The 16,165-nt window shown below is 48.4% G+C and overlaps 1 protein-coding gene across 4 annotated transcripts in view; it reads left to right on the forward strand.

Moving 5' to 3' along the window:
* Positions 1 to 205: 205 nt before the first annotated feature.
* LOC119323278 (ran-binding protein M homolog) overlaps positions 206 to 16,165 on the forward strand; it is a 33,872-nt gene continuing 17,912 nt past the window's right edge. For 2 of the 4 annotated variants that reach the window (XM_037596878.1, XM_037596881.1), the window contains exons 1-7: positions 206 to 346; positions 499 to 884; positions 1,501 to 1,647; positions 2,024 to 2,110; positions 3,632 to 3,677; positions 4,045 to 4,121; positions 4,471 to 4,624. In XM_037596878.1, the coding sequence (XP_037452775.1) occupies positions 514 to 884; positions 1,501 to 1,647; positions 2,024 to 2,110; positions 3,632 to 3,677; positions 4,045 to 4,121; positions 4,471 to 4,624 (882 nt within the window). In that variant the 5' untranslated portion in view covers positions 206 to 346; positions 499 to 513. The remainder of the gene's footprint in view (positions 347 to 498; positions 885 to 1,500; positions 1,648 to 2,023; positions 2,111 to 3,631; positions 3,678 to 4,044; positions 4,122 to 4,470; positions 4,625 to 16,165) is intronic. The other 2 variants (XM_037596879.1, XM_037596880.1) reach the window with 2 other exon arrangements.

Here is a 16,165-nt window from a genome sequence, read left to right on the forward strand (position 1 = left end):
TGTTGGATGACTTCTGCGGTCGGGACAACGCGGTCCGGACTGTTGTGGGAGATTTACAGGTCCGCATTGACGATGACTTTAAACATGGTGAAACCAGTCTATTAGGGTTTAAGCTCTATACTTGCATTCATGCTCGAATTTTCATGGATCTCCGGATGCGCGTGCGTGCTTGCGTTCACAATGTGTAGTCTGTGAGTGTTGCTAAAAAAGAAAAGTTCTCTATACGCGACCCCACATCCTGGCACGCCTCTCGCCCCGTTCCCCACCCCCGCGCCGCAAACGCGACCTGCCGGTTCATCACTTTCCCCGCCGCCTGCTATCGTAGCGCGGTTCGATCCGCCTCTGGGTAAGCTCCTCCAATTCTTGCTCCCCCAGATTTTCCCGCAATTCTTCTTTTGCGTGCTAGAGATCCTTATTTTATGTTGGAGCAGCCTAGAAATCTTTCTTTCTTCACTAGTACTTGTCTAGACTGTTTTGTTCTGATGATTTATTCGCCAGAAGTTGGATTGGCGAATGGTGGCGCACCAGGAGGCGGAGGCGACGACGACGACGACGGTGGACCCGATGCGCCTGGCGTCGCGGTGGCGGTCCCCGGCGGAGTGGGTTGCCACCGCAGCGGCACTGGACTCGGAGCCCATGCCATCCGAGCTCAACACCGCCAACAGCTCGGGCCTCTTTGCAGTCGTCTCCGTCGACAAGATGTCCGTCAAGTACCTCGGCGTCAACCACCACGGCCATGACGTCGGAGTCGTGCAGGCCGACTGCCCCGCTCCCATGCACCGAGCCGTCTACTACTTTGAGATGACCGTGAGGAATGCTGGGCTCAAGGGCCAGACCTCCATCGGCTTCACCACCGAGAGCTTCAAGATGCGCCGCCAACCTGGGTGAGCCACCTTTTCTTGGCTCTTGCTGCTATTTTGGTCTCTCCAGCCTGGGTTTAGTGCTCTGCTAGCAATTAGCAATTCCAAACTTGTCTCATTTTGTGAAAATGTACTACTTTGTGGTATTTGTGCTAGCTGCATAACCTGTCTGAGTCTGAGATGATGTGTGGATAGCTGAAATTGCACAATCTGGGCGAGGAAGGCCTAATAACATGTGCTCCCTCGGTCCCATAATGTAAGATGTTTTTTGGCACTACGCTAGTGCCAAAAAACGTCTTACATCATGGGACGGAGGGAGTAGTTTAGTAGTTGTATGCGGCTATTTGTTGTAATTCCTACACCGTTCATGCTAAAAAGAGGTTTGTGAATCTAATGAACTTTCCCACTGTTGTTTGCCATGGTGGGCATGTATTTTTCAGGCAGTCTGTTAGTTGTAGCGTCCTTCCTTGCTATGATCTCTATTTCTATGTAATGCTTCATATATTTTATGGACCTGTCTCCTGTTCATTTGAACTGACTTGAAATTTGACCTGCTATAACATTTTATTTTAGTGGTTGCTACTTGCTACTCAACGACAATTACCTGCTGATTATTCTGTCTGTTCTTTCTTCATTCCAGCTGGGAATCTCAAAGTTGTGGATACCATGGCGATGATGGCTATCTTTACCGGGGTCCAGGGAAAAGTGAGTCTTTTGGTCCCAAATTCACATCAGGCGACATAATTGGCGCTGGAATTAACTACATAGAACAACTTCTTTTCTTCACGTAAGTGTCCAGTTTTTGTTGATTACACTATTTGTTTATTTGATTCGCAGACCATTACTCTTCTATGAGGTTTTGTATTATTACATAACATTACATTTTCAGTTACCATCCTTAATATTTTCGGTTTTCTTCTGAAGATGAATAAATGCATTTGGTTGGTGCTTTTGTCATTTAACTTTAATAAAAAAATGATAGTTTTGGATTTGCACTGCCACCATAACTTTATGAATGGGCATATCTTCCTCTTATGCACTCATGTTGAATGCTGTATGCACCATATGCTTATCTCTTATTCTCTGCATTAAGTCCGTCACCTGTTTAATTTATTTAAAATATTGTGCTGTGTTGTGATCTAACTAGTTGTAGCATCTTGCAGAAAAAATGGATCTCTGATTGGGGCCTTTCCAAAAGATATTAAAGGACCACTATATCCTACTATTGCGGTTCATAGCCAGGATGAAGAGTAAGCTGTCTCTTTCTATAGTGATTATTATGTTGGTTTTGTACATGCTAAATAGAAACTAAAATTTGCCCCAAATATTTCAACCTTAGTTGCAAAAACATGCGTACTTATTGAAGCGAATTCTCCCTTACATTTATATCAAGCCTTCCCTGTCCTGATTTACTGAATAAATGATGCTATAGGAATTTATTTTTTAAGCCACTCAGTGGCTTAACTCTCTCATGATTATAATAAAGAAACAAGACCAGTGGACATCTTTTAAACCATTCCACAGCTTTAGTGCACTTTGGTCTTGGCAATTGTTGACTAGGCTCCTTCTATAGAATCATCAGCTTTTGTGTTTCTTCGTTAGTTAAGCCACATTTTATAGGAAGGATTGTAGTAATCAGTAATTACAGGCCAAGTGGACCAATCACAAGAGCTCTGACCAAGAAATTAAATGAAATAACCCCTATGCTTATTTAGCAATGAAAACATCTGAGTTGGTATTCAAAGTTAGTTAAAATATTTGCTGAGCACAGTTTTTTTTTTCTGTATCTTTACTTGACAGACCTATGTAAAGCACAATTCACTCGTTTATTTTGTTTCTTTCATTCATAACAGCTTCAAATTGAAGGTGATTTTCCTTTGTGCTTCCAAACCATATACTTTATTAGTAACACTTGGTAATGACTCTTTGTTTAATGCTTATATGTAACTTCTATGCAAAAATTAATTGATTGAATTTTAGATTTGACATTCTGAATATAACATTAGTAAGTATTTTCTCACGGGTAAAATTTATGATTAGTTTAGGATCTATTAAGTGCTACTGAATTGGGGACTTAGTAGTTAGTACCAAGAAAAAAGTCTATAATACCGTACGAGCTTTGATAGAGTGCAAAACCAGGTATTATGCCCCTTGCTATTGTAAAACTGCAAATAGTCCCTGAGGTGGTTTTGCCAATGTGACGGATAACATGACGTACAAAAGAAAAATCTTCACCAGGTAAAAGTTATCTCAACCCTCTCCTTATCTGGAGGGCGAGGTTGCCAACCCGTCCCCTGCAACAGTGCAGAGGGGTAGGGTGTCAGTGGAGGAGGACATCCAGCGCCATGGCCACAGCAGGAGCAGCCTGTGGTGCTGTCTGTCATCAGGCGCTGTAGTGGCAGGTCCTCAAAGTTTCCAGTGAGAAAGGACACACAGAGAGCACTATATGAAAGCTGACCTCCTTGGCACGCTACAACCTAAGCTGGAAAAACTGCCTCCACAAAACACATAACGCTGTTGTTTGCTCCAGTTCTAAAAGATCACGAGGCTTAATACCTGTTTTGTAGTTCAAGGTTTAAACAGGCACACCATCAAAGAGTGGGGAGGGGTAATATATATTCATTTACCATTGGTTATTCTATCGATCCCGTCTTCATCTATTTATCAACCACCTAACAGAAGCTATTCTTTGTATTTCATTGCTGCATATACCTGCCGTGATGGCTTTTTTTGTCAGATCTGATTATTTGATATATTTTTTTGCAAACCAGGTTGACAGTAAACTTTGGAAAAGAACAGTTCTGTTTTGATATTGAGGTGAGGCAAGATATTGCTGCTACTTAAAATTGTCCTAATTTTTCTTATCTCATCTGCAATTCCTCTTTCCATGGCCTAACTGTACACCAACAGTATTTTGCGGCACCCATGGAACATGTTTCACTGTATTATGATTATCCATCCCAGTTTGCTGGATTCGCTGCATCTTTAGGTGCAACGATTTTTATGTACTCTGAAAGGAATAATAATAATCACATACACCGTTAATAAAAAATCGGTTGATTTTTTTCTAACATAGTTGATATAGTTGCAAACTAATGATGTGCTTGTGATAGATAAACACATAATGCTGTTGTATACACTCTAGATTTTTTTGTGTTTGATGCAATTCACTCCTGTTTGGCAGGGTTATATTCTTGAGCAGAAAATGACGCGACAATCTATTAGCGACAAACTGTACTTGCAACCAGATATCAGTCATTGGTATGCCTCTATATACTAAATGACAGCCCATTATGTTTAGTGTTGCATCACACGATCTTAGATGTGGATCCAGAATTAAGGTCAACATGGATATGATTTAGCCATTTCACATGCACTAAATGATATGCACTGTTCACTTATTTTGGGTGCTGTTTTGTTGTTCTTGAGGTTTACCATTTGGTACAATCTACTTCGTAGCTTGCCATCTTCTTCCCATCCAACCTTATTTCGAGCTTTGTTTCCACTAAACTGTTTAAACATTGTGTTGCATAGATCATTCCTTTCTTAATATTTAAAATCATTTCTAGGCTGACGCGTCCTATGCGTATGTACCATGCACTTATGGCAGGATTGTTCGTTCATATCTCCTACATTATGGCTACCAAGATACATTGAATTCTTTTGATGCGGCAAGTGAAACTGACCCTCCAGCGAATCATCAAACTGGTTATGGGGAACCTCCTGAAATGTATGGTCTTAGCCACAGAAAAATATTGCGTCAGGTAAGCTGATACATTGCATCACATGTAACTGTGTTTCTGCGATAAGTCTTATTTGTTTATATTTTTTGTCCCCTTAATTAGCAGCTCCAGAGAATCCGATCTCTTGGTTAACCTTTTATGCAATAGTTTAACAGCTAAAGATCAGTTACTAGCCAGATGGATGAACCCTTTGTGCCCATGTGTGTTTTAGTGTAGTTATTGTCTTTGTGTGCCGTGATGGGGTAACCGGACTATTGTTTACGATAATTCAACACATTTTATTCTTTTGAAGTTGTTCATTTTTACATTTGATTGGCCTCTGAAAATGGTATGGTTGCAAGCTTCATGAGAATATCCTTAAATTATGAAACAATTATTGCCCACTCTTCTCAGCTGTTATTTAGATAGCCTTAGGCTTGTCATTTTCCATATTTTTCTGTACAGTACTGTTGTATGTGAAGCCCATCACTATTGACCCATGAGGCCCAGGTCCAGGCCCATTCAGTCAAGTGACTAGCTGACCTAGACAAGGAGAGGCACGATGCTGTCTGCCTCTGAGCACCGCTAGAGCCGTTGCAGCCACCTTGCTACGTCTCCTAGATGCTCCACATGGTATCAGTCGCAGGCGGGGCACTGAAGACGGCGGCAACGGTGGTCTAGTCGTCGGCCGAATGGCTGGTGGCAGGGTCCGGCGAGGAGGCGGCGGCACATCTGGGCATGACTGTGCGCGCGTGTGCGGGTGTGCGGCGCTGTCGGGCTGCGCGAGAGGGGGCTGCAGGACAGCAGGTGCTCTTGCTGGAGATCAGTTGGTGGCGGCAGCAGGTCTGAGCGGAAGCGCGATGGCGTGTCCAGGCACAGGAAGGAGTAAACTCCTGCGCCTCGTTCCTGCTGGTGTGGAGGTAGCTACGGGTGCTGCACGAGCTGGAGGCTTGTGCTGCTCTTGTCTCTGCTGGTGCTGTGTGGCTGTGCTTCTGCTGCTGCTGATTGGAAAGGGAAGAGGAGACAGCATTGAGAGAGCTGCTGGTGCTGAAGCTGAAGACGGCGGCAACGGTGGTCTAGTCGTCGGCCGAATGGCTGGTGGCAGGGTCCGGCGAGGAGGCGGCGGCACATCTGGGCATGACTGTGCGCGCGTGTGCGGGTGTGCGGCGCTGTCGGGCTGCGCGAGAGGGGGCTGCAGGACAGCAGGTGCTCTTGCTGGAGATCAGTTGGTGGCGGCAGCAGGTCTGAGCGGAAGTGCAATGGCGTGTCCAGGCACAGGAAGGAGTAAACTCCTGCGCCTCGTTCCTGCTGGTGTGGAGGTAGCTACGGGTGCTGCACGAGCTGGAGGCTTGTGCTGCTCTTGTCTCTGCTGGTGCTGTGTGGCTGTGCTTCTGCTGCTGCTGATTGGAAAGGGAACAGGAGACAGCATTGAGAGAGCTGCTGGTGCTGAAGCTGCTTCTTCTGATTCGTGAGGAGGAGGTGGAAGAAGAGGTGCTGGAGGCGGCGACAAGCTGCTGCTGGTGGTGGTGTGCATTGCTGAGGGCTGAACTGCTGCTGCTGTATTGGAGTGTAGAGTAGGAGCTGGTGGTGCCTGTGTTGCTGCTGCTTCTGCTGGAGGTGTTGCTGCTGTGTGCGGCTATTCGAGAGGAGGGCTAGCTGCTGCATGTGGCGCCTGGGAGAAGATGGCAGGTGGTGAGGTTGTGGATATGTTCAACGACTTGGCGGAGGTGACCGGAGTCATGGATTCCGTGTGGCCGGATGGTGGATGTTTGTGTGACGCAGAGGAAGGAGGAAGACACGTAGGAGATGAAAGCTGGGAGGAGACCATGACCTGAAGAGGACACACATGTTCCAGGCAGGTGTGAGTTGCACGGGGCAGAGGAGGCAACGGCGAATGTCGTTGGTTTGTTGTCAACATGTGCAACAAGTATGTGGCAGCACGCATGTGCTTTGCGCTTTTCCTCGGCGAAGTGATGCAGGAAGTAGAGGATACGGGTGAGATCGAACAAAAGGATAGCCAGGAGGATGCTAGTCTTCCCAGTTTGGCTCATTTTATCTGTACAAATGGAGGCAGCACTGAAAAGGCCACAATAGCTGCTCACAGAACTGATCCGGAGTGGGTACTAGACTCGGGTGCATCTCAACATGTTGCTGGTGACTTCAGGGAATTTGAGTCACATGATCTAGTCACTCACACTCCGTCACAAAGTAACACTTTATGCACATCTGACAGAACATTGCAGCCTATTAAGGGTATTAGGACAGTTACAATGTACACCTGCTATTAAGTTATCTTTAGTCCTACATGTGTTAGCTTTCCCGGTCAATCTGCTGTCTCTAAGTACTCTTAATGACCAGGTGGACTGTAGGATAACACTTGACGGAGGAATGTGTTTGATTCAGGACATGCCGTTTGGAAGGAGGATGGGGATTGGAATAAGGCATAGGGGAGGCATAGGGGACTGTGGTACATGGAGCGTGAGGGGCTTGATCAGATGGGAAGCTTTGTGATTGCGGCAATTGTGGAAGAAAGAGAGTCCTTGGTGACAAAACATCACTACAGAATGGGGCATGTATCCTTCGATAAAATGTACAAGCTATTTCCTGATGTAATGAATGAAGTAGACAAGAACAAACTGAAATGTGATGTGTGTGAGTTTGGAAAACTTTGCTAAACACAGAAGGACGTCTTGTGTGAGCAAGGGATTTAGAAGTATATCCCCATTCATGCTTATTCACTCGGATGTGCGGACAAGTCATGTGGTGTCGGATAGTGTGCAAAGTATTTTGTGACCTTTATTGATTGTCACTCGCCTATGACATGGGTCTATTTGATCCGTCACAAGGACGAAACTTTCCAATGCTTCAGGAGGTTCTATGCCTGTGTGAGAAACCACTTCACTGTTCAGGTACAAGTGATAAGAAATGATAATGACACCGAGTATGTGAACATAGTGTTTGGGACTTTTTACCAGAGGGGATTTTGCATCAAACCTCATGTCCGGACACTCCTCAGAATGGAGTGGCAGAAAGGAGGAATCGACATATTTTGGAGGTTGCTCAATCATTGGTGTTTACTACTATGAATGTGCCGAAATTCTTGTTGACTGAAGCTGTGATGACCGTGACACACCTGATCAATCGCACATCATCGAGAGTACTAGGGTATGAAATCACCTTCCGAGTTACTTAGGGGAAAGAATGATTTCGTGGTTCCTTCCAAGCTGTTCGGTTGTGTCTTCTTTGTCAGCGATCACATGCCATCCGTGGGAAAATTGGATCCATGGGCCATCAAGTGTATCTTCATTGGACATTCTTCTGGGCAGCGCGGCTACAAGTGTGGGAGTCCTGAATGAAGGACCTTTGCAAGCATGGATGTCACCTCAGGAATCCAAACCATTTTATGGCGAGAAAACTGATCTTAGTGGATTATCTGAAAGTCTTGACCATACTCAATCTACCTTGATAGGTCAAGGGGTTGGTGGTAGTTGTGGTGGTGCTGATTCAATGCTGCAACAACCAATTGAGGGTGACATTATGGTACGGTGAAGCGAGTAGCAGCCCCAGTAACTGATAACACCGCCGAGTGGTGAGTCGAGTGAAGGACCGATTGTGACTGATGGGGCGCCGAGTCAGGCAGACGGTGCTCCCACATGGATCGGTTGTGTACTGATGTGGACGGCAGAGCAAGATGAGTAGCTAAAGACAGGCAGTGCTTCCACCTGGGTCGGTTGTGTATTGAGGTGGATGACAGAGCAATAGTAGCTAAAGGTGTACACGGAAGTGAGGTGATGGTGTTACACCAGCTCAAATTGGTAGTGTGCCGAGGTGGATAGCAGAGCAAGAGGAACAACTAAAGGTGTATTCACAGAAGCGAGATGATGGTATTGCTATCACAGTGAGCAACTAGGCCAGTCACTGAGGGAGCAACAAGGTAGTACTGATGCGATGCCCATCTCCTCTGATGGGGATAAGGGTCGGTTGCTACTGAAGGGTCAATTGATAGGCCAATTGCTTTGAGGAAAACTACTCGAGCAACAACAAGAATACCCCAACGACATTGGAAATTATGTTACCTATGAAGCATTATCTCCAGCCTACAAAGCATTTGGTTCTTCTCTTCGGCCTGTGTCAATTTCGACTGACTTGAAGAAGGCAAAGGAGGGCTCAAAATGGCGCATGGCCATGGTGGAGCTGGAGGATCTATGTAAGAACAAGACATGGGTACTACCACCTTGTAATAGGAAATAAGGCAGCCAACTGCAAGTGGGTATACACTAAGCAGCAGAAGGAAAGATTGAAAGGTACAAAGCAAGGCTTGTGGCGAGGGGGTACAGCCAGACCTAGAACATTGACTATTATGAGATATTTGCTCCAGTGGCAAAGATAAACGTTGAGGATTCTGATCTCATGTGCAACAAATTTGGGTGGTCTTTACATCAGTTTGACGTGAAGAATGCTTTCTTGCATGAGAACCTACAGGAGGACTACATGCCTCCTACGTGGAGATCCCACCTGGGTTCTCTACTTCTGAGACTGCTGGCAGGGTATGCACGTTAAAGAAAGCTCTTTATGGTTTAAGATAGTCTATGCCAGCATGGTTCGACAAGTTCAGACATGATGTATGTAATGTGAGGTATGGGCAGTGTAATGGTGATCATACGCTGTTCTACAGAGATGGGAAGGGGAAAATCACTATATTTGCTATATATGTGGATGATATTATTATCAACGAGAAAGCTAAAATCCATGTGGCAGGAATTCTGTGACAGATCCAAACGACGTGCGATCCGTCCGATAATCTCGCGCACCCCCGCAGATAAGACGGGCCGTGCTCCCTACTCCTTTCGCTAAAACCGCTCCAGGTGCGCTCCGTTGGCTCAGCCAGTCAGAGAAAAAGAGAAACTGAAAAAGGAGGTCGTGTGTGTTAGAGTCCATGTACTCTTTTGTATTTACCCCATTGTATAAGGGGTTTCCTGCATATTTCCTACACCTATACATGTATATATATACTGGCCTATGGCCTCATTGGAATACAAGTTGCATATTCCTATCATGGTATTAGAGCATAGGTTTTTTTTAGCACGCGCAACTCGTGCTTGATCCTCTTCTCGTCACCGCCGCCGCGTTTCCTCTGGTCCGGCTGCAGGTTTCTCTCGCCCCGCCACCAACCCCGCCGCTAGGCCCGCTCGATCCCGCTCCTCTCGCTCGTCACTCGCCCGAGCAAGCCGCGTCCGCTCCCGCTCGCCAGGCCCGCCGTTGCCAGGCCCATCCCGCATCGCCAGATCGCCCGTCGCGCTAGCCCTCCCGCTTGCCAGGTTTGCCCGCTCACGTCGAGACCAACCCCGCCGCCAGTCTTCGCTTGATCCCCAAAGCGCCCGACTCGGCTCTGGTCCTCCTGGCACCTGCGATCTCGCCGGCCTCACCTGCTCGATCTTTGTTTCTTTGATCGTCTGGTTCGTCTTCTTCGCCGGGAGAGCTGTGTCTTTCCAAAAAAAAGAGAAAAAAAACAATGTTTGCTGCATCGGGCTATGTTCCTGTTCCTCGTTGTCCGGTGATTTTTGATGGCACTAACTACACTGAGTTCATTGGCTTCATGCGCATTCATATGCGTGGCATTCGTCTATGGGGCGTTCTTTCTGGCGAGGTCTGTTGTCCGCCACGTCCGGTTCCTCCTGTGGCTCCCACTCTGCTGACGCCACCGATTCTTCCTACGGATGCTAATCAGGCTGCGAAGGATGCAACTAAGCTTGCTGATGAGGCCGCTATTTGTGCTTATGATGAGCAGGTTTTGACTTATGAGGAGGCTCTTCAGACGTATCATGGTGCTCTGTCTGTTTACACCCAGTGGCTTGATGATGATGCTCGTGCTGCAGCTGTTCTCACTGCTAGTGTTCTGCCTTAGTTTGCCTCTGAGTTTCTGGGCCTTCCTACTGTATTTGAGATGTGGACTCGTCTCCGTCAGCGCTATGAGCCCTCTGGTGATGCCCTATACCTCTCTGTGGTTCGTCAGGAGCATGCTCTTCAGCAGGGTGACTCCACTGTTGATGATTTCTATGCACAGAGTTCTGCTATCTGGCGTCAGCTTGATTCTCTTCGCACTGCTCGTTGTCGCACTTGCCAGTGTTGCCAGGCTATGCGGGCTGATTCGGAGTTTCATCGTGTCTACGAGTTCTTATCTCGGCTCCGTAAGGAGTTTGAGCCTCGGCGTGCTCAGTTGTTTGCTCGTGGCCAGATTTCTCTCATGGAGGCGCTTTCTGAGATCCGTGCTGAGGAGACTCGCTTACGTGGCGCTGGTTTACTCGAGATTTCCTCTGTGCTCGTTGCTCGCACTCCATCTCTGCCGCCTGCTGCACCGACTCCTCCACGCTCCAGTGCTCCACCACTCTTGCCCACTCCTACTGGCGGTCAGGGTCGATCTCGTCCTCGTTGCGGCTACTGCAACCAGGATGGTCATATTGAGTCGCAGTGCTTCTAGAAGAAGCGGCACATGCGTAAGGCGCGGACATCATCTTCCGGGACTTCTACTTCGACATCTTCAGCCACCGCCTTAACTAAGCAGGATATTCTGAGACTTAAGCATCTGCTTGTCGCTACAGGTTCTTCTTCGACTGGTACTGCAGGTTCTGTGACTGATGCTTCCCGCATTGAGGAACCACCATCTACACAGTCAGGTACATCCCCGTGGGTTTTGGACTCCGGAGCTTCTTTTCATATGTCGTCTCATTCTTCTAATTTGTCTTCTCTTCGATCACTTGATATTCCTGTTCATGTACTCACTGCTGATGGAACTCCTCTTTCTGTTGCTAGTCGAGGCAATCTCACCACTCCTTATTCTGTCCCTGATGTTGCTCATGTTCCTCGACTTACTATGAATCTGTTTTCTGCTGGTCAACTTACTGATTCTGGTTGTCGCGTCATCCTTGATGTTGACTCTTGCTCTGTTCAGGATCGTCGGACGCACACTTTGGTTGGGGCTGGCCCTCGCCGCCATGACTCTCAGGGTCTTTGGGAGCTCGACTGGCTTCATGTTCCTTCCGCTGCCACCACTGTCGCCAGTCCATCCGCTTCTGTCGCTTCAGCTACCGGCTCCTTTCAGCAGTGGCATCACCGACTTGGTCATCTTTGTGGTTCTCGTTTGTCGTCTTTAGTTCGTCGAGGTCTTCTGGGGTCTGTCTCAGGAGACGTGTCTTTAGAGTGTCAGGGTTGTCGGCTTGGCAAACAGATTCAGTTGCCTTATCCTACTAGTGAGTCCGTGTCCCAACGTCCTTTTGATTTAGTCCATTCTGATGTATGGGGTCCGGCTCCCTTCGCTTCGAAAGGGGGCCATCGATACTATATTATTTTCATAGATGATTTCTCTCGTTATATTTGGCTTTATTTTATGACTTCTCGCAGTGAAGTTCTTGCCATATATAAGCGTTTTGCTGCCATGGTTCATACTCAGTTCTCTTCGTCCATTCAAGTGTTTCGTGCTGACTCTGCTGGCGAGTATATTTTCAAGATATTGCGTGCTGTACTTGCCGAACAGGGGACTCTTCCTCAGTTCTCTTGTCCTGGTGCTCATGCTCAGAATGGTGTGGTTGAGAGAAAGCATCGTCACCTTCTTGAGACGGCTCGTGCATTGATGATCGCCGCCTCACTTCCGCCTCATTTTTGGGCTGAAGCTGTCTCCACCTCCACTTATCTCATCAACCTTCAGCCATCCGCTGCTCTACAGGGTGGTGTTCCTTTTGAGCATCTCTTTGATCGTTCTCCTGATTATTTGACGCTTCGCTTGTTTGGTTGTGTTTGCTATGTTCTTTTTGCCCCTCGCGAACGCACCAAACTGATCGCTCAGTCTGTTGAGTGTGTTTCCTTAGGCTATAGTGATGAGCATAAGGGCTATCGTTGTTGGGATCCTATCGGTCGTCGGATGCGTATTTTTCGGGATGTGACTTTTGATGAGTCTCGTCCCTTCTACCCGCGTCCATCTTCCTCGACCTTTTCAGTGGAGGATATCTCTTTCCTCATTTTTCCCGACGCACCTATCACTCCAGTTGAGCCCTTGTCTATCGTCCTGCTCACTCTACTTCTCCATGCCCACCATCTCCCACGGTTTCCTCCCCTTGCATGTCACCGGATTCCGCACCTTCATCCCCGGTGATCTCTTCGTCTCCACCTCCTGATTCTCCCTCGGCTACTCCTCCTGGCATTGTTCCATCTTTTCCTCAGTATTACACTCGTCGTTCACGTAATGTGGATGTGTCTGCTGTTGTGCCGTCCTCCTCGTCTCAGCCTGCTTATGGCTTGCGTCCTCGTCCGCTTCCGCCTGTTGATCACCTTGTTTTTTCCACCGCTGGTGCTGCTGTTCTTGAGCCGCCTTCTTATCGTGAGGCTGTTGTTCATCCTGAATGGCAGTTTGCGATGGCAAAGGAGATTGCTGCTCTTGAACGCACTGGTACATGAGATCTTGTTTCTCTTCCTCCAGGTGTCCGTCCCATCACTTGTAAGTGGGTCTACAAGGTTAAGACTCGCTCCGATGGTTCTCTTGAGCGTTACAAAGCTTGTCTTGTGGCTCGTGGTTTTCAGCAGGAGCATGGTCGTGATAACGACGAGACTTCTGCTCCTGTGGCCCATATGACCACTATTCGTACACTTCTTGCCGTGGCCTCTGCACGCCACTGGTCTGTGTCTCAGCTTGATGTTAAGAATGCTTTTCTTAACGGTGAGCTGCGCGAGGAGGTATACATGCAACCACCACTTGGGTATTCTGTTCCTGATGGCATGGTATGTCGTCTTCGTCCCTCTCTCTATGGCCTTAAGCAAGCCCCCCGCGCCTGGTTTGAGCGTTTTGCCTCTGTGGTGACTGCCGCTGGTTTTTCAGTGAGTGCTCATGATCCAGCCTTGTTTGTCCACCTTTCTCCTCGTGGTCGGACTCTTCTTCTCTATGTCGATGACATGATCATCACTGGTGATGACCCCGAGTATATTGCCTTTGTAAAGGCCCGTCTTAGTGAGCAGTTTCTTATGTCTGATCTTGGACCTCTTCGCTACTTTCTTGGGATTGAAGTCTCTTCTACCTCTGATGGCTTTTTTATATCCCAGGAAAAGTATATACAGGATCTTCTTGCTCGTGCTGCTCTTACTGATGAGCGCATTGTTGAGACTCCCATGGAGCTCAATGTTCACCTTCGTGATACTGATGGAGACCCCTTGCCTGACCCGACGCGTTATCGTCATCTTGTTGGGAGTCTCGTCTATCTAGCTGTCACTCATTCGGATATCTCTTATTCAGTTCATATTCTGAGTCAGTTTGTCTCCGCTCCCACTTCGGTTCACTAGTCACCTCCTTCGTGTTCTCCGATATCTTCGGGGCACGATCTCTCATCGCCTGTTCTTTCCTCGCTCCAGTTCCTTATAGCTTCAGGCCTATTCGGATGCTACGTGGGCTAGTGATCCCTTAGATCGCCGTTCACTTTCTGCTTACTGTGTTTTCCTTGGTGGTTCTCTCATTGCCTGGAAGACGGAGAAACAAACTGCAGTTTCCCGTTCGAGTGCAGAGGCTGAGTTGCGAGCTATGGCTCTTTTGACGGTAGAGGTGACTTGGTTACAGTGGTTACTTCAGGATTTTGGTGTTTCTGTCCCTACACCTACTCTGCTATTGTCTGACAGTACAGGTGCTATTAGCATTGCGCGCGACCATGTGAAGCATGAGCTCACCAAGCATATTGGTGTTGATACTTTTTATGTGCGCGCTGGTGTGCAGGATCAGATTATTGCTCTTCAGTATGTGCCTTCTGAGTTACAGTTGGCGGATTTCTTTACGAAGGCCCAGACTAGAGCGCAACATGGCTTCTATCTCTCCAAACTCAGTGTTGTTCATCCACCATGAGTTTGAGGGGGGGGGGGTGGTGTTAGAGTCCATGTAGTCTTTTGTATTTACCCCATTGTATAAGGGGTTTCCTGCATATTTCCTACACCTGTACATGTATATATATACTGGCCTATGGCCTCATTGGAATACAAGTTGCATATTCCTATCAGTGTGCATGATTCGAACCTGCGTCTCTGCCAACACTATCTCAAAGACCTCACGCCATAGCCAACTAGTCCAACCATCATTATTGTACACTATAGCTAGAAGCCATCAATTTTTACCTCAACTACTATAGAAACATGAGATATTTCATAGATTTTTTCATGCGCTTGTATAGTGATCATCATCGTAGTGCATCACCAATCTTGCACTTCATGTGATGGGTACAAGGGCATCTCCAATTTACCACATGTGTCCGGACCGCGCTGTCTGGACCATGGAAGTCATCCAATGCGGTCCGTGGTGTGGTACAGACGTACTTTCTCCCGCAAACAAGACACAAACATGGGGCCTTGCGGGAGTCTGGACCGCTCACACCCCCGATTCTGACCACCCTGGCCCACCCAAAAAAACCTCCCCCGCTTTCCTTTAGATGCACGCACCGCTTACCGTGCCGCCTTCATGCCGCCCTAGAGCACTAAGCGGCCGACATTGATGTCGCGTGGCGTGGTGCTGACTGACGCGACCTTTCGGCAGCCGTCGCTTCAAGCGGATGCAACTTCCCGAGAGACCAACTCCGGCCGATGCGTTGCATTGAAGCAGGCTAACAGCCCCTTCGCCTTGGCCTTGCCGCGACTATATAAGCCGTGCGCTGGCAACGCACAAAGCCGGATTCCCCTCCCGGAGCACCGGCCCCCTCCCTTCCCCTGTCTCCATGCCCGAGCCCCTCCTCTTCGCCCCCAGCTGAGGTGATGCCGAAGTCGTGGTGCTCCGCGCCGATAGGCGGAGTAGGCGGAAGCTCCTCCGACGGGTCTTGGCGCCACCGCCCACGCTCTCCGGGCCTGTCGTTGTCCACGTCGGCCGGCTCCTTTGCCAAGGAGATCATCATCTGCTCCGGTGGCGAGGAAGACCAGGCGCCGCCGCAGTGGCCACCGATGAGCTGCCCTGAATCCTTAAGGAGGCCGCTTTGACGGACGAAGATTTTGTCCGTCAGATCGAGATAATGACGGATTGATCGCTCCGTTACATGGGCCCATCTCCGCCATCGCTGGCGCACGTGAAGGCGGAGCAGCCGTCACCGCGCCACCGCGTCCTGTGAAGGAGCCGTCCTCGCCTCGGCACAACCGCGGCGTCCAGATTGGACGCCGCATGAAGGAGGAGTCAGCATCGCCCCCACACCACCGCGGCGTCCAGATCGGACGCCGGGTCAAGGAGGAGCTGACGTCCCGACACACAGCCGGTACGGCCGCATGGACGCGCCATCATTGTTGTCGCGCCGCCACCGCCTCACCGCCAAGGAGGAGCTGCTGCCCGCGATCAAGAAGGCGCCTCGCGCCTCCTCCACTACCTCGGAGGAGGTGGCGGCGGGGGGAGGGTGGTGATGAAATATACACCGATAACTTTTGTATGAATAGCATGGTAACTTACACATAGTAGATCTGATAACTTATGAACCCCGGTCCTTGTAACTTTAGCGTGGGAGGGGGGCATGGGTGGTTGATGAAATATCCCCTTCTACTTTTATGTGAATAGCATGGTAACTCACATATCGCAGACCTGATAAT

The sequence above is a fragment of the Triticum dicoccoides genome, chromosome 6B, assembly GCF_002162155.2.
Source record: "Triticum dicoccoides isolate Atlit2015 ecotype Zavitan chromosome 6B, WEW_v2.0, whole genome shotgun sequence".
In the NCBI taxonomy this organism is placed as follows: Eukaryota; Viridiplantae; Streptophyta; class Magnoliopsida; order Poales; family Poaceae; genus Triticum; species Triticum dicoccoides.